Raw genomic sequence first — 23,971 nt, 5'->3', positions numbered from 1 at the left:
TTCTCAGAAGATACGAAGATGTGACTCATGAAGGAGCAGACGGAGACTGAAGATTTGCAACTGCGAGTGCTTTGTATTCACAGTGGAGAATATTATATACATATTTACAACATCAGTGAAAAAATGGCCATATAAAATGCGCAAAAGAGGAAAAAAAACCCGAAAAAAATGTAGTCAATCCCACAGTTCAATAATTAATAAACCCACACCCGTCAGTTCTTTAACCCCAAGCTGAGGTTGATGAAAGGTCCCAAGGTGCAGGCAGGTCATGAACTGGAAAAAGTCAGAGATCAGAGTTGGGGATAAACTTGTTCGCTGGCTGCAAGGGGCCTCCTACCAACCTTTTCAGGAGAAGTAGATGTCTTCACACACTACAAGTGCAATCCTTTTTAAGGCTCTAGACCTAGAACCTTCAGGGGGGCGCAGGGGATTTGACCCTCTACGCCTTTTATCCTTGATGCCCCTACTGCCCTTTCTTAATAATTTTGTTTTTAATCTGTGTTAGAAGGCCTGCTTGTGCCCATCAACAATAATATTTAGCTAAATATAATAATTTTATGACTCTGGCTGTCCTCGGTCTAATAATGAGGATTCTCAGTTTCTCTGCTTGCGTTACTCTAAGTCAGTTTCTCTAAGGTGAAAAAATGGCACAACGCTTATCTGACCTGCAGCTCTGCTCCTCTGAACGTGTCCTAATGTTTGACATTTTTCTGCTCCAGCTAGTATGCCTAGCAGATAGGCTGCGGTAGCACATGACCCCTGATACTCAACAGTGATGGGCTGTTCAATAATCTCACAAGAACTGATGATAACGTATTAGAATCATTGTAAGATTTATTGTGAGGACATGGAGAGTGGAAGAAACTGGGAAATTGAGGAGAAGGAATTTGGAATTTACACCCGACCCAGGTTATGATTAGATTTTGTGTTGTATTTCTCTGGTGACTCTTATGAAATATCACAACTGATGATCTCTGACCAGTCACCTCATCCTTGTAGATAAATACAAAGTAGTCCATAGTCAGTATTTTTGAAAGTGGCTGGAAAAGAATTTCTGGGGAAAAGTAATTTAATTGTGTTCAGGCATTGAGTTGTGTTAAGCTACAGTATGTAACGTTTATGGAAAATATGTTTTACATATTTTTGGAAACTGTCACTGTGTCATGGTTGTATAACTTGAGTCAGATAATCTGTGAAAAGATCAAGCTCCTCCCAGTCGATCACTGATCATAGCCGATCACCTGGATTGGCTGTTAATTTTTCCATTTTAGTTATAAATGCCTCTATGTTACCTGGCAAAACAGAAAAATTATCTGGCAGTAAATTCACCAGATTTAGACAAAAAATATGCAAAATACTTGTGAGCACAATAAAACTGGTATTCAGTCAAACGGACAATTGAAAAACCTGCAGTTAGTAAAACAATACTTGACAGTAAAGTTCTCAAAGCCTAAATTATACAAGAGTCAAACAAATCTCACAACACTGCAAACATTATCAAATAATGTCAAGTAAAAAAGAAAACGTTCATTCTAAGTCAAATACAGGTAGCATTAAAATAAAAATAAAGTTACTAAATCAAAACTGGCTTGAGCCATGGATAATTGTTGTTTCTGACTGAGCAGAATAATTCTGGAGAACACAGGGAGGAAGCAGAGGAGATCGATTTTTATATTTATTTCTTTATTTCTTCTTTTTTCCCCCCAGAGCTAATCTCTCATGTTTACAACCACAAAAGTTTTAATACATATGTAAAAAAGTTTGTTTTTTTGAGTTGCAGCTTTAAGCTGACGTTCAACGTGAGAGTCCATTGTCTAGTGGAGGTTGAACATGAAATTTCACAGTATAGCGTGGCAGCAGTCTAACAGCGAGAGCAGAACCAACGTCTTCCACCGCCAGCCCGATGAGTTTAATGATTTTTTGGGTTATTTGTTTAGCTTTCTGACCATCATGCTCATCTGGGTGAGTGTAGGTAGTCGTGTGCTGCTTTACCTGCGGTTTGATCGCTCTTCTGGATGTCTGTTTTTTTCCTGCAGTGAGCATTGATGGAGTTTGACGATGACTCGTCAAACTCCATCAATGCTTGTTTTTTAAATGTCATATTAAATTCGCTGCGTTGATGCATTTTGATGTGCTTCAGCTTCGAGACATTTGTCCGTTGCAACACGCAAACTTCTGCAGGCTGCGAGGTATGAGATACAGGTGATCAGTTTTTGTGATCAGCAATAAGAGACTGTAATCGACAATCTCGTACTTTTTCCACAGAAATTGGCCGGTCATGATCCGTGGTCGATTGATCGGCACACCTCTACTTTTCCTGCATTATTTTCGCCTTGCTGTGGCACATAGCAGTAAGTTAATACCCAGGGTTTCCCCCAGAAAACTTGCTAAGCCCGGTGGTCGGGGCGCCGAGGCGGTCCACGTGTTTTATGTAGTAAAAGATGTTAAGTTGATGGGAAATGTAAAAATATTACTGTGTAATTATATGTTACTGGACAACAGCACCAGTGAAACACTATTTAAACTCACAACTAGTCTTAAAAACAACTAATCAAAATATCCAATTAAAATGAATATCAATTATTTGCACTTCTGTTTAATCCAAATTAAGTCAGCAGCTCCATCAGGCCCCCCAGGGCTTCAGGGCCCCATAAATGCTAATATTTTAACACAGACCACAGATATATAGATGCATCATTTATTTAAGATCATCAGTGCTGCTCAATTTGATTTAATGGTTTCAGCATACTTAAATTAAAAGATTTTAAATTGTTTAATATTTATACACAGTGTTCCAAATTATTATGCAAGTGATATTTTAAGTGTATGTGTATAATTTTCAAGTCATGAACTATTACAGTATAAATCAAATTTTACTGAACAAACCTCCCAATGAGAACAGTATTTTTTTGAAAAATAAAAAACTAAAAATGCACTATAGTAAATTATTATGCACAGCAGATTTTCTACATATTTTATGGATTATAAAGAACTACAAATGGTCTTTCTCTGAATGTGCAGCAGTAAGTGGTCACAGGTACTAAAATCTAAAGCTATTTCAATGTGAAACATCTTAACAGATCGAGTTACATGTTAACAACATAGGACCCCTTCTTTGATATCACCTTACATCCATTGAACTTGTGAGTTTGTGGATAGTTTCTGCTTGAATTTCTTTGCAGGATGTCAGAATACCTTCCCAGATCTGCTGTTTTGATATGAACTGCATCTTAATATGAGCCCTCAGATCTTCTGCTTGAGGAAACTCCAAAGGTTCTCAATAGGTCAGAGGAGGATGGTGACCAGACCATGAGTTTCTCCCGTTTTATGCCCATAAAAGGAGAACACAGGAATTCCTTGCAGCATTCCTGTGTCATGCTGCAAGGAATGACACAGTGATATTCCTTGCAGCATGCATTGTCATGCATGAAGATGATTTTGCTACTGAAGGTCCGGCTCTTCTTTTTGAACCACGAAAGAAAGTGATCAGTCAGAAAGTCCATATACTTTGCTGAGGTCATTTTCACACCTTCAGGGACCCTAAAGGGGCCAACCAGCTCTCTCCCCATGATTTCGGCCCAAAACGTGACTCCACCACCTCCTTGCTGACGTCACAGCCATGATGGGACGTGGTAGTCATCCACCACCAATTCACTACTGCGTCCATCTGGACCATCCAGGGTTGCACAGCAGTCATCAGTGAACAAGTCTGTTTGAAAATTAATCTTCATGTACGGCTGGGCCCACTACGACCGTTTCTGCTTGTGAGCCTGGTTAGAGGTGGCTAAGTACGATAATGCTTCAGTTTTTGTTAAATATCTAATATTTTCATACCTTGTCATATGGCACTACTCTATCTGATAATTTTCATCAGCAGAGAGATCCTTTCTCTTTCCAATATTACTTGAAACCTGTGGCCTGCTTAATAATGTGGAACATCCTTCTTAAGTAGATTTCCTTTAATTGAGCTCACCAGACAAACTAATCAACCCAGCTCTCTGAAATTAATCACAGTGATTCAAAGAGCCCTGACATACAATACCATCTATAAATTTAATAGCACAACAAAAAAGTTTATCTTTATAACACTTAAATTCAATTTGCATAATAATTTGGAACACGGTGTATGTCAGATTTTAAGAATCTGGCAAGTTTACTTTGTAAAAGTTCAAAGAACAATATTCGTTAAATTGTTTTGTTACCACAGCTACAATCTGATGCTGTAAGTTTAATCTGTGAGTTTGAGCTCTGTTTGTTCACAAATACAAATGAGTAAACTACGATTATAACTCATTGCTTTTTAGGTTGGCCAATTAAACTACTCCCCCTCTGACTAAATCCAACACAGAAGCTCTTAGAGGTGCTGATGTTTTTAGAAACAAAGGGGCCCCTAAATCAAATTCTGCTCCAGGCCTCATATAGCCTTGGACTGGCCCTGCATGATGAGTTATATCCTCTGCACTGCACAGAGATGAGCAACAAACAGGAGATTTAATGCTGCTAATGTGACTTTAGTAGCTCTTCCATTTCGTATCTGTTGAGTTTTTAACAAGGGGACACAGAAACTATTTGGTTGGTCCAGTTTATGGGACGAGTTTCTCAGATCTCAAAGCATTTGATATGGTTTACGTACCGGCCAACCGGGACCACAGACATAAACTTTATAAGCAAACGCTGGGCAGCGTGTTGAGATGGAAAAGCCGCACACAATTCTTTGTCCACGAATATAAATCACTCACTACTCGCTCAACGCACCTCTGAAAGCGCCACTATAAGTTATTCCTGCAGTTCACATAGAGCTGCGCAACCAGAGCTACTAACTCGGTGGGGTTTAAACTCCTACCTTGGTCAAAAACTCTGGAAAGAATCATAATTCCTCACAGGGGGTTGATGTAAATATCCATACAGGTCAGCCTGTGTCCAGTTTGAGTGAAAGGAGGCGCGCGCGATCTGCGCTGAGATAAACTTAATCCAGCTACTGCAGCGCGCGACGCAACACGCAAAGTCACCGGCAGTGTGATTGGTCCGGCTTTACATGCATAAACTATAAATCTATCTTCTATAAACATCTTTTAGGAATAAATCTGCTCTGCCAGTGAAACGCTCAGAGCAACAGAGATGCTTGCAATCTGGCTTAAAAAAAAGAAGCCATTTTTATTTATTTATTTATTTATTATTATTATTATTATTATTATTATTATTTTCCTAAAAACAAAAACAAGAAAGGTTTAGCCTGGCGGTGAGGCTTGTAAGGTATGCTGTGCTGCCAGGCCTATAATACACTGGGGGGAGTCCCTGATACCAACATCTCCAAGTTTCATTATGTTAACAGAATTGTTCTATTGCAGCAGCGGCTAAGGATGGCATGTAAAAGAATCATCTTTTGCCCTCCAGCATGCACGAAATTCCCAGATGACAACAATGACATGCAAGGGGTCCATGAGTACCACTTAGAAACAACCAGTAAGAGCTAGGAGGAAGGTTTTAGTGCTGTCAGTCAACCTCCTCCTGGCTCTGATTGGTTGTTTCTGGCTAAGGGCAGCATTTCTACAGCTACTACTGAGGAGCTTGATATTTTCAGACTGTCTTATGTTGTACTACCACAACATGACAGTTTTAACAAATACTTAAAACATGTTTTCTATAAAAGTTACATACTGTAGCTTTAGGAGGATCTGGTTAGGTGTTTCTGTATAATGCTTTTTGATCTTCTACAAATCTCCCTTTCTCCAGGCAATGGCTTCCTAGATCCAAGATGGCTCCATTTGGGATCAGCCAGAGCCTGGACAGAGTGAAGCTGATGGAAGCTCGTGCTTCCTCCATCAGGAGAACTGTGCGGCTCGCCTTCGATCGGGCCATGAAGCAGCTGAATGCTGTCAGAGGGGATCTGGAGGTGAATGGTGGCAACAGCGGCCTCGCTGCCACACGCTAATCCCAGTCCATCTCAAAAGCTCCACCAACCATCACTTTTCACCTTCATGATCCACGCAGAGAGGACGTTCTGCCTCATACGCACAACACAAACACTCATGTTTACCCGTCCTCCTGCCTGGAGTCCCACAATGACTCACTGTAGTCAAAGCTATGCAAAGGAAGAGCTCAGCGTTCAGTTGGGAGTGCTGAACCTGATGAATGTGTCGGTGCTCGACCTCTGACCTCTTAAAATGTGCTGCTGTGAGATCCTCCATTTGTCAGTGTGTGTGTATGAGACAGCAGCAGCTCATGTAAATATCACACACACAGCCTGACACTAATTTATTCACTCTTCAGTTTTATTTGGTACACACTCTGATTTTTGGACCTTCAAAGGTAGCTGTGACAAGTGGCAGTCAGTGCTGCTGGTGCTGCTGGTGTTACTGGTCCTGCTGGTGCTATCTCCACAAAGAGAACAAACATGCATACTGTATTGTTTTTACTTTTGTTTTATAACTTATTGAGATCTCCTGCATCAAGTTCTTGTTTCTGGCATTAATTCTGTGTGTGATTTTTTTTTTTTGTATCCAAATGTTTTTACTGGACTACTTTACTATTATTTTTGTTTGTTTGTAGATATTTATATAAGATCTATATAGAAGCTCCTAAAGTTTTAAAGTGCATCGTTGACATGGAAACCAAAAGGAAAGGAGAACCAACTGCTGCCCGTGCTCATGCTTCACTTTGACGTCTTTTTTTGAGCTTTAACTCATGTCTCTGAACGTCACATCAGTGTGTTCTCCAGCTTAGCCCTGAAGCAGAGCAGAGAATGTGCCTGGACTAATTTATTACAGAGCAGAAAACAGATATGCATCACTTTATATAGAAGGTGTGGTGAGGAAATACTACGGGTGCTCATACCCTCCCCCCCTTTTTTTTTTTTTAAGTTCTTGTTTGGACTGATGGCATTAAATGTGTGAGGTGTGATATATGCTGATGGGTAGCAGAGAGTAGGCTTCCTGTTGGTCCTCCAGCCCTTCTGGCAGTTTGCTGTAAATATATTTGGTACTTTAGTTGATTCTCTGGGAAGAAAAAAAACACACAGTTCTAGTCAACGGGAACAGAAACCAGCCCAAAGTAGGCTGCTGGAATTTTATACTAAAACACTGAAGAATAAAATATCATATTGAAATACTGGGTCTGTCTCCTTAAATTTTCCTCAACTGGAACTTTCACAGCTGAAATTATTCATTAACATTCTGTTGTTCTTTTTCAATAACATTTTTTTTACCTTTCCCTTTTTTAAAAATAAGTTTTTAATGAAAGTAGTTTTAGAACCTTCACCCATTTTGTCAATCAACTCAACTGTTTGTGCTGGTTTGTGCAGCAGAAATTTTTGTTTGTGCAGCTTTGGCTTTGAAGATATTACAGTTTAAAGGTCAAAAGGTCAACCAGCCCCCCCACTTTCATAAAACCAAACAAAATATGTCAATCAACTCGGGTACGTTTGTGCTGGTTTGTGAACATCTGTTCATGCTGGATCTGTGAATTTCATTTGAAATTAAGTGCTAACCTATTAATATGAATATTTAAATTTTAACAATTAAATTCACATGGAACTAGGTATTATTTAGAATGAACTGATACGCCTCCCAAAACAAACTGTGACTTATATTTTAGTTTCTGATCACCAGAGGGCGCTATCAGACAAACTCTACTGTTGAAATATGAAAAGTAGGACTACAGCAAAACGTGCCAACTATCTAGTCTGCTGTTTCCATCTCAATTTCATGATCGACAGTCATCAACACTTATTTTCATGACTTCAGTGCACAAGCTAGCAAACTAGCACAAACTGTTTATAAAAGAACTGATGTTCATTGACCTTTGATGACCTCTAGAACATTTTTCTTAATATCTTTAAAATGATAGCGACACAAACGAAAATTTTTGCTGCCCAAACGTTTGACACCAATTTTGTCTGATTTGAAGAAGGTGAGGGGGCCAACTTCACTCAGGTCGTGAAAACCACGTGACTGATACAGTTGTGTCGTTTGAATCTGAACGCGCCAAATTATATTTATGAGGGAGAAACTGTGTCGTTACGTTTGTGGGTTTTGTTGGATGGCGATTGTGTTCTTTGCCTTGCGTTGGTTTTTGGCTCATATTTGAATACTGACGTGCAAAATTCTGTTCCCCTGTGAAAATCTGTTCCCCCTGTGTCGGGAGCACCCATTGCAGCCAGAGAGGCAGAAACGACCATTTTCACGGCGCTTCTGATCGATTTCTCGGTAAAACAGCTCATATAATGTTGTCAAGGTTGTAACATTCAGTTTAATCAGCAGAGGCTGTTTAAAAAAGAAGCAATAACAAAATTGTAAAATAAATAAACGAGCTCTTGTGCAAGGTCTTCTTACACTTTTGTGTTATTTTAATGGCCAAGAGAATTGGTCTTTTTCCTATTTTGTCACTTAAGTCTGACAAGAAAAAGTCAGTAACCAAACACAGTTCTCCAACACATTGTGTGTATTTATATTTTTTCATTGCTAATACAAGAGGATGGAAGCTGGCTGATGGCAGGCCACAAAGATTAAACTTCCTGAAAAGATGAGGGCGTATAGGCTTTCCCATATAGACAATCCCGTTCTAATGTTAAATATAGGGCGGATTACTGGTCCTACTTTCTTTAACAGTGTGGATTCCACCTGACATAGTCTGTTCCCCCTACAAAAACTGTTGAAAAGGGGAATAGGTTATTTCAGACAGCTAAGATATTTGGTTCCCCACCCATAATTCTGGTAAATAAAGAGCAAATGTTACAAAAATCACAGGATTTGTTGATGATTAGAGCAATAAGCATAGTTAAAGACTTGCTGGAAAATTTATTTGTTCCCATCTTATGGGGGGAACGGATTATTTCAGGTGATTAAAATATATGGTGCCCCCCCCCCCTCAATTTTGGAAAATAAGGAGGAAATGTTACCAAATCCTCAGGACTTATTGTTAATGATGAGAGGAATAAGCACAGTTAAAGACTTGCTGGTAAATTAATTTGTTCCTATGAAATGGAGGAAGAACAGATTATTTCAGGTAGCTAAAATATATGGTTCCCCCTAATAACTGGGAAAAATTAGCAAATGTTTTCAAACTTGCAGTATTTGTTGTTCATCAAGAGAGGAATAAACACAGTTAAAGTCTTGCTGGTAAATTAATTTGTTCCCATGTTGTAGAGGGATAACAAATTATTTCACCCTGGTGAAAAATAAATATACTTAGTATGTTAAATTTTAGCAAAAGTCCTTTAGGCATACACCCTCTAAAGCCCTCGGGGGTGACATGTTTTCCACGTTTTCGAGGTAATTTTCCACTGCAACACCCAAACTTCCCCGTTTACTCAGAGCGTTAAAGTTCCACACCACATACTTTAAAGCCCTACTTTCAAGGAGCTTTTAAAGTATGCCTAAAGCCCTTTTCGCACTGCAGGATCCTGCCGTTCCTGCAGGATCCGGCACGGAACGGCACGAGTTCAAAGTAGGGTCGACCGTTTTTGCAATAGAACTTCCGACCCGGTGCCGTTCCGTTCCGTGCCGGACCCTGCAGAGCAAAAAGGGCTTTAAAGTAGCTATGCCTAAGTCAGACTAACCATGAATATACTTCAAGTTCACTTAGGATTAGTTAACTTAAAGTATGACATTTTGGAACAACTAATTTTGTGCTTAGTGTATTTTAATAATTGTATTAAAGCACAATTTAAAGTGAACCAAATGTACTTTCATGTACTTTTTTGAAACACTTTAAGTTATACTTAATATACTTTAAGTATATTGCTTTTTATGTAATATAAACATGCTTGATTAGTATATTTTGAGTGCACTATTTTTGTGATTGGATTACATGTAAAACATATTTAGAATGTATTTTATGTATATTGGCATTACATATTTCATATGTTAGTAACGTGATAACAGAATGCTACAATTACACCTTTGTATTATAATTGCTAATGAAGTACACTTCTTAGTTACTTATTGTCTTATTATTCTGCTTTGCCGCTTTGTACATTACATGTTTCATACACACTACAGTGCTCCGATCAGGTTTTTTACTGCCGATACCGATCACCAATGAGGCCGATCTCTGCCGATCACCTGGATTGACAGTTAATTTTTTGCTTTAGGTATAAATGCTACTATGTGATCTGACAAAATTTAAAAATGATCTGGGAATAAATTCACCTAATTTAGGCATAAAACATGCAAAATACTTGTAGGTACAATACAGCAGCTATTCAGTCAAAAGGACAACTGAAAAACCTGCAACCAGTAAAATAATATTTAATAGTAAGGCTCTCAGTACCATAAATGATACGAGTCAAATAAATCTGCCTATATCAAATAATGTCAAGTAAAAAAGGAAACATTCACTCAGAGTTAAATGCAGGTTGCATCAAAATAAACAATTCATCCTGATAGCATGGCTAGTTGATTAATGCTGGTTCTGATTGGTTGTTCCGTCCCTTAAAATACGGAATCGTGTCATATTTGGCTGCTAAATGTTGCGTCCCGTATTGAACCGATACGGGACGCAATTTGTTCCATATTATATAAATGTCCGATAGACATGCCTGTCACACACACAACACTAAGTGTAACAATAATGACCAAAATAAAACACAGGAAATATTAAGGTGAGCTAAATTCTCGTTGCGGGAGCTAAAGGACCCCAGAACGCTACGGACCGACGCTGTTGTCACGGTTGCCTAGAGACGGACACTACGCAACCGCGGTGAGCTGCTGTCAACCCGCCTCTTTCGAAAACATCCTCGACCCGATTCTCCACCGTCCTTACATAAGATGTAAAACCTCTCGTAAAGATACAGACGTAAGAAGGAAGACTCAAATCCCAGGCTGAATAATGTTAGTGAGGATGAACACAGGCAATTAAAACAAATGTGTTCATCGTGGCGCGGTGAGATTACAGACAGAATAGATCAGGAGAGGAACACAGCAGACCCTGATATGGTAACATTTTGCTATGATTAAGTTTCTTATTGTGCTTTTAGTAGACTATATTGGTTTGATTATTTGCTTATTTAATGTAAAATAATACCAACCATAATAATACAAATGATCATTTAAAGAACAAATCATACATTAGTGTTACGACCCGGCTCGGCCAGGGGAAAGGGAAGTAACATTAAAGAAACCTAGGTGGTAAGGTTTTAACAATTTAGAGATTTATTGTTGGGTTCAACAAAATAAAGAGGGTAAAAATTAATAGTCAAAACATAGGGACTAACAAAAAGTACTAAACAAAATAAATTACACAAACAATCAATTGTAAACCAAAAACTTAACCAAACAAAAAAAAGACTTTCAGAACGAGGTACACAAAGCAAACTACAAATCTCTAACAGAGATTTAAAGATCCCTCACAGGGACAACAAGGGTGATACGAGCTATCAAAGGTGATCAGAGCTATCAAAGCTTACAAAGGTTAACAGAGTTTAGCAAAGCTAACAAAGGTTAACAGAGCTTAGCAAAGCTAACAAAGGTTAACAGAGCTTAGCAAAGCTAACAAAGGTTAACAGAGCTTTGCAAAGCTAACAAAGGTTAACAGAGCTTTGCAAAGCTAACAAAGGTTAACAGAGCTTTGCAAAGCTAACAAAGGTTAACAGAGCTTTGCAAAGCTAACAAAGGTTAACAGAGCTTAGCAAAGCTAACAAAGGTTAACAGAGCTTAGCAAAGCTAACAAAGGTTAACAGAGCTTTGCAAAGCTAACAAAGGTTAACAGAGCTTTGCAAAGCTAACAAAGGTTAACAGAGCTTTGCAAAGCTAACAAAGGTTAACAGAGCTTTGCAAAGCTAACAAAGGTTAACAGAGCTTTGCAAAGCTAACAAAGGTTAACAGAGCTTTGCAAAGCTAACAAAGGTTAACAGAGCTTTGCAAAGCTAACAAAGGTTAACAGAGCTTTGCAAAGCTAACAAAGGTTAACAGAGCTTTGCAAAGCTAACAAAGGTTAACAGAGCTTTGCAAAGCTAACAAAGGTTAACAGAGCTTTGCAAAGCTAACAAAGGTTAACAGAGCTTAGCAAAGCTAACAAAGGTTAACAGCCATCAGAACAAGCTTACAGCAGTGAAACACCTAACAAAGTGGCAAGCTGTCTAAACAAAAGGAAACAGCCGCGCCTTCTCCCAGGATGTCCTTGGTTCTTAAAGGGAGGCCTCAACAGTGATTGGTGGAGCCGGCAATTGATGACCCAATCACGGTAGGCCTCAGGATGTAGGACAGGACGAGCAGGGCAGCACCCACTTCCAGGTGGAGTCAATCTAATTAGCCACTGAAAACAAACAAACAAACACAGAAAAAGGCCACTGGCCGTAACAATTAGATTAACAGTAAATACATAAATACTTCCTACTTTAAAAGGTTTGTAGGGTTAGGGTAGGGTATTTTGAAATGTTTATATATTTTATGAATTCAGTGGTCATTAATGCACCAGACACAGACCTGGAGAGGTTCTAGATGGGGGCCAACAGGGTACCAAAGAAGTTATACAAAATAAATGTCTTATGTTAATACTCAGTGGTGGATTTTTTTTAACCTTCACAATTTTACTTTAACAATGAATTAACAATTATAGTGCTGCACTTTTAGCTGTTGTATGGAGATAGGATCACGCTTTCCATCTGCCAGGGATCTGCAACCTGGATCTCTGGAGATGCAAGTGGGTCTTTGGCTCACTTATTATATCAAATGATGAAATATTGCTCTGTTTTTTTTTTTTTGTTACATTCTTTGTCAAGTGTTGCCATGAAAAAACACTGACTATCCTGTATGGAGTTAGATTTGTTTCACAATTATTCAATCAATCAAAAAATGAAAAATAAATAATAATAATAATCATGTCAAACAAAAACATTGAGTTGTGATCAAAACTTTTGGATTAAAAAAATTGTTTCAAACAAAACATATTTCAGACATATTGTAAGAATTATTTTTTTTAAACATTTGCTTTCAAAAGTTTTTTTTTAAATTGAAATCACTAATTTTTGTTTGAAACTTTTATTTTTGCATATCAGAATTTTTTGGTTGACAGCCTAAGTTTATGTTGAGATTCTAAGTTTTTTTGATGCTCCTGTTTTTTGGTTGAACTCAACTTTATTTGGTTGCGGATCTCACATGAACATTCTGGGCGGGGCTTAAGGACGAGCGATGTAAGACGTGTTCCGATTGGTTAGCGCTGACTAAAGCGGATGACTCCCTGAGATCTCAGAACTCCGTCCCGAACTGCAGGGCTTCGGTGACGGGACACAGAATGTGATGGTAAGTAATCTTCACAAAACTACACCGTTTAGCAGCTACTAAAGTGTCTACCCTGTTTCAAAGAAGAAATCTTACTCAACTTATGACGACAGTCACATATTTTGTCTGCCGTGATCCCCGGTAGCATATTGTGCTAGCTAATGTTAGCACTGGGTAAAGTTCATAAACTAGGCTTGTGTAATATTCGCCTGTCTTTATGTTGAACTCGTTAACCAGCGCACCTCTGTCGAGTGGCATTAAGCGTGGAAAATACTAAATATATCTGGAGGAAATATGTGTTAAAAACTGTTGTGTAATCCTCAGTGTGTGTGTGTGTGTGTGTGTGTGTGTGTGTGTATTAACCAACATTGAAGCTAAAGTGGGAAAACAGCGGATCGTTGCTCCAATGTTATCAGGTCCACGTTAATCTGGGGAGGCAATGTAATTCTTAATAAATATATATTTTCTTCCAGATGTAAAATGTAAAACTAAGCTGTGTTGCACTAGCACCACCACACCAGCAGGGGGCACACATGTTCGGGATAGAGACCGTTATTGAGCTTTAGTAGAGCAAGTAGAGTTCCTGGGGTAGGAGAGCGATCGTGCAGTTGGTGGTATATTTTGTTACCACAATATATAAATAAACGTTCAGCTTCCGAAGGAACCTTTGACCGTCTCTTGCTTGCCGCACCACATGCTGTGGACCACAAAGGGAGTTAACCCTGAAGTCCCCAACCACTTCAGCCTAGGACCGAGAAGGAGCTCCCCTGTGTTTCTCCCACGAAGCTTGGAGGTTCATCAGCAAAGGTTAACAGCTGGTAGGTCACATGCTGAAGGAGGATATTCACATAATTTCTCTGTTTTTTATTATTTGGTGTGTATGTGTCTTGTACTTAGTTTTATTTCGAATTAGATGTAATATGCCTTTTGCTGTGCTATGATATAAAATTAAATTGGTGTTCTCCTAATTCCCCATTCTAGTATGACCAGCAGAGAGCAGCTGCTTGTAGGTCTTACTGATTCCTCCAGCTGCTAGAGAGGATCAGAGCATGAGGATGGAGAGACCAGCAAGTGTTGAGTCAGAGAAGGTCAGGTAGGGAAGGAAGTGTTGCTTTAAAGGGCCCTTTACTGAAGTTTCACAAATCAGAAAAAGGTTTCACAAATCACAAACATGGTTTTAAATATTATGCTATTAGAGCAGAATAATCCAGTCCAGGTTTGAAGAGTCTATGTGTAGTAGTTTTGGAATTAGAACAGATCTTTTGTGATCGAGACAGAAAAAAAGGGCAGAAATTGTCCTTTTTTGAAGTTTCACAAATCATATAAAAGCTTCACAAATCCCACACATGGTTTCAAATATTCTGGTATTAGAGCAGAATAATCTAGTCCAGGTTTGAAGTGTCTAGGTGTTGTAGTTTTAAAATTAGAGTCGATTAAAGATGCAGAAGGTAGTGAAAAATTAGGTGGAATCGCCCTTTAGCTTTTCACTCTCGCCATTGCCAGATATCCCAGTAAAATCCCCTCTTAAAAAGAAGGGAAAGCCCGCCGCCACTACAGATGACCCAGATGACATTGTTATCAGACTCTCCGCCATCATCAATGCCCGGGCTGACTCACTCGAGAGCATGGAAACAGTAAAAAATGGAGGGGCTTGAAAAAACGATTGACTTTGTTTCTTTTATTGAGTGATATTAAAAACAAAGTAATGGAGGTGGATGCTAAAGCTAAAAAGGGGGAGAAGTGGCTGAGAACTGTGGAGAACCGCATGATGGAGCTTGAAAGCTACTCTTGGAGATGGAATCTGCGGCAGGTTGGGGTCCCTGAGAACAACCAGGAGAACATCAGAAACAAGGTGACTCTGATCTGCCAGAAAACCATCTCTAATGATAACATAAACGTGGCAGATGGAATCAACATCATTCACAGGTTTGGGAAAAAGAATCGTAGCAAGAAGACGCAGCGCAACATTATTATCCAGTTTATGTCTCGTACTGTGAGAGATGCCCTGGAGAGCCGCCAAGAAGTCCAAGTTCCTGTTGGACAATAACATGTGCTTCGCAGAGGGCCTGACAACGGAGGATCGGGAAAAACGACGCCTCCTCTGGCCATCAGTACAGGAGGAAAGATGGCCTCTCTCACCGCTGGACGAGCCTTCATCAGCGGCAGTGAGCTCTTCCCTCCCTCCGCCACATGATGCTCCACTTGCTGGTTTCATCCCGATCCTGTTGGGTTTACAGTTTGTTGTTCTAAGTTCTCTGTCATAAACAGGAATAGTTTGCTAGAATATAGCCAATAATCATATGGCTCATTCGTTATCAATATCTTCTGCTTGGGGAGCTTGAGCTCTAATTCGTTTTTTCATAGCGTAATTTGCTATCCTATTGTTCTTTATTGCTCTGTTGAGGATTTGTTCTTTTGTTCATGTCTCTCTTGTTTCTTTCTTTCAATGCCAGGGGGTTAAGACAAGGGTGTAGATCCCATCTCATGATTGGGGGGGACCACAAACAGGAAAATTTCTTAAGACCAATTTTGGGGGGGTCAGCAAAATTACATTGAAATGTAACATAAAATGTGGTTTAAAAAGTTTTTAAACCACATTCAAGCTGCAGGACCAAAAATGACTAGTAATGCACATCAAATGTGTTTTTCTCAGTAAGCAAACTGTTGAGAAGTAAAACCAAAATTCAAATGTTGCTCCTATACCAGTTTTGTTCAGTCTGACTGATTCTAGACTTTTCCAAGATTGGGGGGTCCGGACCCTCCCGACCCCCCCGGGATTTACGCATATGAGTATATATTTACACTTGGGCAAATGCATATTTTATTCACTTAAGGTATACTTTTATTTAATATATTTCTTAAAAGTGTATTTTGGTACAATTATATTTAAGTATGTTTAAAGTTATGATGTCAAAATTGGTACAAGCATAATTTTAGGATACTCCATATATATTTATAGGTAGTACACTTAATACTTAGTATACATAAAATACACTTGCGTAAATGTAAGTATATTTTTTTCCACTAGGGATAAAGGTAACTACTTCCTGGATTTTGCCTATCACAGGTTCTTTTTGGAACGCAAGCCCTGCAAAAAACAAGGGATCACTGTACTTAAGATTATACTAAAACTGTAATACATTTTTAAGAACATGCTTCTTGTACTCTTTTTAAAAATATATATTTTTGGCACACCTTCTAAAGATATATTTTTCTAAAATATACTTTAAACTACATTTAAAGTATATTTAAATATATTTATACTTTAGTAATCTATTACTAAAGAATTTATTACTAAAGTTATACTTTGGATAATCATTTTAAAAATACACTGCATGTATTTGTATAAATGTAGATTTTAAAAATATATTACAAATGTATACAAATAATACTTTTGTGAAGTTGTACTTTTGGTAGTATTTTCAAATAGGTTCTGTGTATATTTTAGTAGAGCTTAATAAATCTCAAAATAAATACACTTCAATAATCTGTAAGTACTTTGTAAATAGTATCTAATAATTAGACAAATTATACAAAATATTTCAATGAAACACTTTCAGTGTTTACATACATGCTGCTTTATCCTAACTAAGTATGCCTTATGGGGTGCCTTAGTAATCTTTTGCTTTTTGTTAAAAAGGCAAATCTATATATACATACATACATATAGGGGGATTAACAACATTAACAAGATTCCCCTTGTTTATCTTTTTCAGTGTACACACAATAGAAAAAGAGATAATCTGTTGTTTCAATGTCATTGTCACAAAAGTTCCCTGGATGGAAAAATGTTATTTAGAATTTTAAAATGAACTTCTTTAGCTTTAGGACTTAGAGGGTATTTAAGGTAAGCTGTTCTCCAATTAACCTCTGAATCAGAAAACAAATTTAAAATTTAGTTTCTATTTGGTCAGACAGGAAATATACAATTAGTTAGATGCTGACACATCCTTTTGGTAGAGTTACTTTTATCCAAAAGGTTAGCTCCAAACAGTTGAAGTGCAGTTAACTGAAGGTCAGCTGATTGAATGTTTATATTTTGAACCAAATATTTGACTGCAGTGGGGATGGAGTTCAATATTGTGTTAAACTGAGTGCGTCAGCCGTCCAAATTATACAATAAGCAAAATTCGTCATTAGACAACCAATCTCAACTGTCATTATGAAAATGTCTTATGGAACAAATACCTTTTTCCATCCAGTGATCCAAATATGGGCTGCACTGTCAGTTTAATTGGTCTCTCTAAATCAGGGGTGTCAAACTCATTTTGGTTTAGGGGCCGCATACAGCTTAATCTGATCTGCAGGGGGCCACACAAGTAAACTCATTGCAAGATTAAATAGAACCAATAAAATTGGACTTGTTGATGATTTTTATATTAAACGAATTTCACTTTTACAAAATATATTATGAATAATCTCAGTTTTTAAGAAAGGTATCTGCAATTTCAACAATACTTTTACTCAGTTAAGCATTTATTTAAGTTCATTATGCATAAGAACTGATCTCTGATTGTACAATGTTGCAAAACATTTATTCACAGTTTTTGGAACTTAAAAACACTGTCCTGCATCACAAAATACAACAGACAAAAATTAAGAAAAGATTTAAAATCAATTTTCAACATCTGGGAAGCAATTTGAACAAATGATCTGGCTTCACACATTTGAAATCTTAAGTGTCAGCTGTTTTAAACAGACATTTGATTAAGTACATTTGTTGATGCACAAAATGCATACATATAGAAAAACTTGCATACATAACATGTATGTATGTCAGCATGCACGAGAAATATGAGGTTGCCAGGGCCAAAATAAAAAGCTGGTAAAGCATAGAATCGAACTTGTTTACAGAACCTGAAGCTCAGTGCTGCCATCTGCTGTTAGTTCTGCTGCAGTGTTGCATCATGTTGTGTGCTCTGAATAAAAGACAGCGCCCCTCGTGGACTCTATAGGAACTGCAGATTTTCAATTAAACAATGTATATGTTTTTTCATGAATAATGATAATGCATTTAGCCCCCAGGCCAGACTAAATCGTTCGGCGGGCCGGTTCCGGCCTGCGGGCCATACATTTGACACCCCTGTTCTAAATTCTCCTTAGGTGTGGGTGCATAGTCCCATCTGTCTCTGTGTTGCCCTGCGACAGACTGGTGACCTGTCCAGGGTGATCCCGCCTCTTACCCTAAACGTTCACTGGAGATAGGCACCAGCACCCCTGTTGACCCCGCTAGGGACAGGAGTGTACAGAAAATGGATGGATAATACAGAAAAAGCAAAAGATTACTAAGGCACCCCATAAGGCATACTTAGTTAGGATAAAGCAGCATGTATGTAAACACTGAAAGTGTTTCATTGAAATATTTTGTATAACTTGTCTAATTATTAGATACTATTTACAAAGTACTTACAGATATTATTGAAGTGTATTTATTTTGAGATTTATTAAGCTCTACTAAAATATACACAGAACCTATTTGAAAATACTACCAAAAGTACAACTTCACAAAAGTATTATTTGTATACATTTGTGATATATTTTTAAAATCTATATTTATTTTTATAAATGTAGATTTAAGTGTACATATTAAAAATATATTGCAAAGTGTATTTTTAAAATCCATCCATCCAACACCCTTGACCCTAGTGGGGTCAGGAGGGTTGCTGCTGTCTATCTCCAGCTAACGTTCTGGGCGAGAGGCGGGGTCACCCTGGACAGGTCGCCAGTCTGTCGCAGGGCAACACAGAGACACACAGGACACACAACCATGCACACACACACTCATCTAGAGAGAATTTAGAGAGACCAATTAACCTAACAGTCATGTTTTTGGACTGTGGGAGGAAGCCGGAGTACCTGGAGAGAACCCAGCATGCACAGGGAGAACATGCAAACTCCATGCAGAAAGACTCGGGCCAGGAATCAAACCCAGAACCTTCTTGCTGCAAGGCAACACTACCACTGCACCACTGTGTAGTTAGAGCAATTAGACCAATAAAAAGCTAGTTTTAAAAACAGAAAAGTGGTTTTAATGAGAAGTATGTTTAATACCCATTTTAAAGGTTGATCTTTTCAAAAGTGTCATGTGTGTTTAAATCCAGACCCAAATGCAGCACGCGAGAGGCATAGATCAGTTGTGGATATTTAATGAAAAAAAAAAACAACTTACAAAAATAGAAAGTCCAACAGGAAAATCCGAAACAAGGCCAAACTGGGAACCCAAGAAGAAGAGAGGAGAGTAACAAGATGAACTGGCAACTACTGACTGAAAGAGAGTGGTTTAAATACTAGGAAGGAGAAATCTGAACAGACCTGGGCTGATGAGTAAATTGACTGCAGGTGTGAGTGAAGGCAGACTGAGGAGAAGGGGAGGAGAAAGTGACACAGGAGAGCAAGGCAGGGAACACGGATGTAGTTTTTTATAGTATTTTTATTTTTCTCAGAAGAACGGGTATTATGGGGAGATTATAAGTGTCTGATCCATACTCCAACCTGGAAGGTGGCGGTAATGCACCTAAAAGTTGTTTGCCAACCACCATAAAAGAAGAAGAAGGCGGCGGCAGGGAACACAGGGAACAGGAATAATTCTAACATTAAAGAATAACTTGGACTAAAGAAACATGAAAAGAAAAGCAAACCTATAATCACAAAGGAAGAACAGAAGTGGAAAACACGCAAGCTAAATAGAAAAACCTAAGGAACACTAAAAATCCAAAACCAAACTAAAACAACCCCAGAGCCCAACAAAAAGGTACTTTTAATCTGATAAACAAGACTCATTGAGACACGCATTCTAATTTATTCGATGTAAGTAGATGGTACACAAAGTATCGTTCAGGAGCATGATTAAGAGCCCAAATATATCAAGAGATTTATACAAGTGATGAGTATATGTCAGGGGTGTCCACAGTCGGTCCTGGAGGGCCGGCATCCTGCATGTTTTAGGTCTCTCCCTGATTTAAAGCAACTGGATCAAATGATGGCTCCTTAAAAGGCCTAAGAGCAACATTGAAAAGCTAAAAAGTTTGTAACTGCCACCAGGGAGAGAACTAAAATGTGCAGGATGCCGACCCTCGAGGACCGACTTTGGACACCCCTGTTCTAACCAGATTGTGTGGGCAACAGACAAAATAACTCCTTTTCTTTGCTTTCACAATATGCTCTTTTCTTTAAAAGTCTCTTCTCTAAATGTCTTAGTTATGTACAATTTAGCAGTAAAGAAAAGAATAAATCCATTGACTTACTCTCCACCACAATAAAATAAAATCACATTTTTTCTCTAGACTGTAGTTTTTACCTTGCTTCTTGACTCTGATGGTGGTATGGGGGAATTTTTCTGCCATAATCCAAGAGCACACATTTTCAGTCTAAAAGCAGGATTTTATCTCTTTTGTTCTCAAAACTTTTAATACTTTTGCTTACATTTTTATTTTGAAAGCAGGACTTCATATCTTTCTTCTCAAAACTTGTAATGCTTGTACTCAAAACTTTTCCTCGGACTTAGACTTAGTCTCTGCTTGGACTCTGCTCACTTTTGGAAACGCCTATTGGCACAGTCGCCTGACAACCTCTCAGCCTATAGAATGAAAGTGTTGTACTGGGTGTGTTTGTTTCCTTCTAGTGGGTGTGCCTGTGTGGCTATTATCGATTGTAGCAAGCGATGCCACCAACTGGATGTAGGGAGAAACAACGACATCAGCTTCCTACTCCGTAGTACATTAAACATCTGCCAGCTGTGCTACTGATCACAGCCTTCTGATCTTAGACAGAAGTTTGTCTCACCAACCACCATAAGCAAAAGTATTAAAAGTTTTGAGAACAAAAGACATCAAATCCTGTTTTCATACCAAAAATGTAGCAGAAAAATTCCCCCATATGGTGGCTCCCAACTGGTCTGCAGGAATTAACCTGAACCGGTACCCGCTTCTTTTCATGGAGAGGGCAGCTAATCTATAGTAAGAATTACTCTGTTGTCCTCTTTGCCACTGTCAGGGAACCTAGAGACAAATAAACAGCATTAGGAAATAATTAGTCACCATATTTGAGGGGATAACACTGAGTTATACCAATACCCTGTAATAGAAAATTTAAGTTTAACTTTATTTCACTTAAATTTTATCTAAATTTGGATTGATAGTGTTTTGTGTATACAAATGTTTTAATGTTTTGTCACTGTAAGTGTGAGATCATAACGTGTGATAAGACAAACTGGACATTGTAGAAATATGAAATTTGGTACATAGGTAGATCTCACTAAATCAGGAAAAAAAAGTCTTTTGGAGGTATGCCCTAAAATGTACAGGGAATCTGGTCATTTTGAGTCAAAGGGCAAATTTTGGCGTTTTTTCGTTTTCACACACCTTGAACTTTAACAAACTCCTCTTTAGGGTTTTGAGCTATCGACATAATTTTTGGTCAGTGTGCAGATAAGAGGCGAGGCATTAAAAATGATCAAAATCATGAGTTTTTGAGCATGTTTAGGGGGCACGGCCAAGTGGCGAACTTAGCGAACTCACCAAAGCAAACCAATGTTACAACTTTCATATGCAAAGGTCAATTGGCACCAAACCTGGAATGAGTGATCCTGGTTGGATCCCCGACGGTCCTATGTCACCATGGTGTGACGTTATCACACTATGATGTTCTTTTTTCCCCCCGTCAAGTTAGATATCATTTTGGCCCAGCGAAGTGTAAAAGACAGACCAATTTCCCCAAATTTATCAAGATTGTTCTTAGTAAAAAAGATAATTTTCCCAAATGCAAAGTCAAAAGTCATTTTTGTAATGCATTGTGAAATTCCACATGTCTCTTTCTTCCACAAGGATGAAATACAGCGTTAAGCCACTTTCTTTTTACTTGGAAAGCTCCATCTCTGACCCACTTGAGCAAATTAAGATAATCTTATGTCAGAAGACAGAAAATTAGTCTCACTTGCCTTAAAGCACGAAGAGTTTTGGTGGTGGGCATGGCCATTGCAATGCAGTAAATTCATAGGTGATGCCGTTGCCATATGTTTGGCTCTAAATTCTACAAATTTCCTTGTCCATCTCCCAACCGGAATGCAGAGCAATATTTGGTGGACGCATATATGGGACAAAGCTGTCTGCAAGATAGTGATGTCAGATTCACGAAAGATTCAATTCTTCTGAATGCCTCTTTACTAAGAACATAGGACTGGGGCCTCACTGACAGCTGTTCTTTGTTCTAGTAATGCTCTGCGTACACTGCAGTAGCTATTATTATTTTATTTAATTATATACATTGATATTTATTTAATTAGCAAATAAATAAAACACGAGAATGGAAGAGCATGCAGAGCATGCTCATTGCTCTTTGATTGTTTTTGTCACCTGTCATGGTGGCAGACATTACAGCACTGTGCTGCCTGGCTTCATGCAGCGGGAAAGAGAGTGAGAACAGTCACGATGCGCATATTGTGCTTGGTTACTTCTTGCTTGTTGCACCTTGGTCAGTGTTCATAGTTGAGTGTTGTTTACCGTTAATGCATTGTCTTAATTGTTATGTTAAATGGTGCAGACAGTGGTGGTTTCTGACATGGGTAATATGGGCAACCGCCCAGGGCGTTATCTTTTTAGGGATGGTACGAGACCTCCACGGATTGTGACACAGAGATGGAAGCAAAGCAGAATGAAGAGTTTGAATTGATAAGGATAGTGGTTAAATTTGTTTCAGCTCTAAGCATTTAATATCTAGGTGCTTTTATGGGAATGTGGACCCTTCAGATCAATATAAGGAGCAATTTTGATCATATTTCACATTTTAGTGTGTCATATAGCACGGGCACCAGTCTTGGTCTCGACTTGGTCTCGGACCCTAAAAGTCTTGGTCTTGTCGCGGTCTCGATACACTCTGGTCTTGGTCTTGACTACAACCCTACATCACAAAATGTAGGTGTGGCCAACCCTCAAATCCTAACTGTTCACCATAAAACCTCGAAATGGAACAACTTATTCCATTAGATATATCTCATTAATACATCAACTGACCTGCACCAGATTTTCTATGCATCATTAGGGAGCACTCCACAACATATTTATGTCCATTGCCTAGTGGACGGGTGTGGAAACTGCATGAGAGCATGGCCAAAGCAAGCGGGCGGCGTTGCTGGAGCTCATGCGGTAGCCATGAGGCCGGAGCGGCACTGAGCTGTGAGAACTGCCAATGCTACTTGTAGCTTTAATCTTTATTTGTTTTCAAATATAAAATCTAAATTTCTACTTGTTTGATTTAACATTATATTTGTTTTCTATATCTTTCAGGGTTCCCCTTTGATTTGTTAATACCAAGACCTCTGTGTTTCACAAAAACAGAGTGTGTGCACTTTACACCATTTTCCCTGATCCTACTTTTTCAGTTCTTTTGTTATTGTTAGGTTAGGTTAAGGTTATAATTTTCTTGTTAATCTGATTTTTTAGTGTCAGAAGAGAGAAAATGCGATCGAAAAGTTTAAGGTTACCGTATTTTCCACACTATAAGGCGCACCTTCAATGAATGGCCTATTTTAAAACTTTTTTCATATATAAGGCACATAGAATAGACGGTACAGAAGAGGCTGAAGTTACATTATGCATCCACTAGATGGAGCTGCACTAAAGTGAATGTCAACAAAACAGTGCGTCTCCGGTTGGCAAGGAGAGCCTTCCTCAACTGGGCCGGGGCGTGGCTGGACGATGGTCACCCTTCTCCGTTCGCGCACAGCATGTTGGTGGAGAACGTGGTGCTAAATGACCTCC

The 23,971-nt window shown here is 38.6% G+C and overlaps 1 protein-coding gene across 6 annotated transcripts in view; it reads left to right on the top strand.

Annotated features, from left to right (window-relative positions):
* Positions 1-11,264, top strand: part of LOC106910612 (bromodomain-containing protein 1-like) — a 35,394-nt gene extending 24,130 nt beyond the window's left edge. For 2 of the 6 annotated variants that reach the window (XM_088006679.1, XM_088006680.1), the window contains one exon: positions 5,734-11,264. In XM_088006679.1, the coding sequence (XP_087862805.1) occupies positions 5,734-5,932 (199 nt within the window). In that variant the 3' untranslated portion in view covers positions 5,933-11,264. Of the gene's footprint in view, positions 1-2,265; positions 2,352-5,733 lie in introns of all 6 variants that reach the window. The other 4 variants (XR_015763123.1, XM_088006681.1, XM_088006683.1 and 1 more) reach the window with 4 other exon arrangements.
* The last annotated feature ends 12,707 nt before the right edge of the window (positions 11,265-23,971 follow it).

The sequence above is a fragment of the Poecilia mexicana genome, unplaced genomic scaffold (genome assembly GCF_051168715.1).
Source record: "Poecilia mexicana isolate PSO_F unplaced genomic scaffold, ASM5116871v1 scaffold_6, whole genome shotgun sequence".
NCBI lineage: Eukaryota > Metazoa > Chordata > Actinopteri > Cyprinodontiformes > Poeciliidae > Poecilia > Poecilia mexicana.
This window is presented reverse-complemented; position numbering and strand designations above follow the sequence as displayed.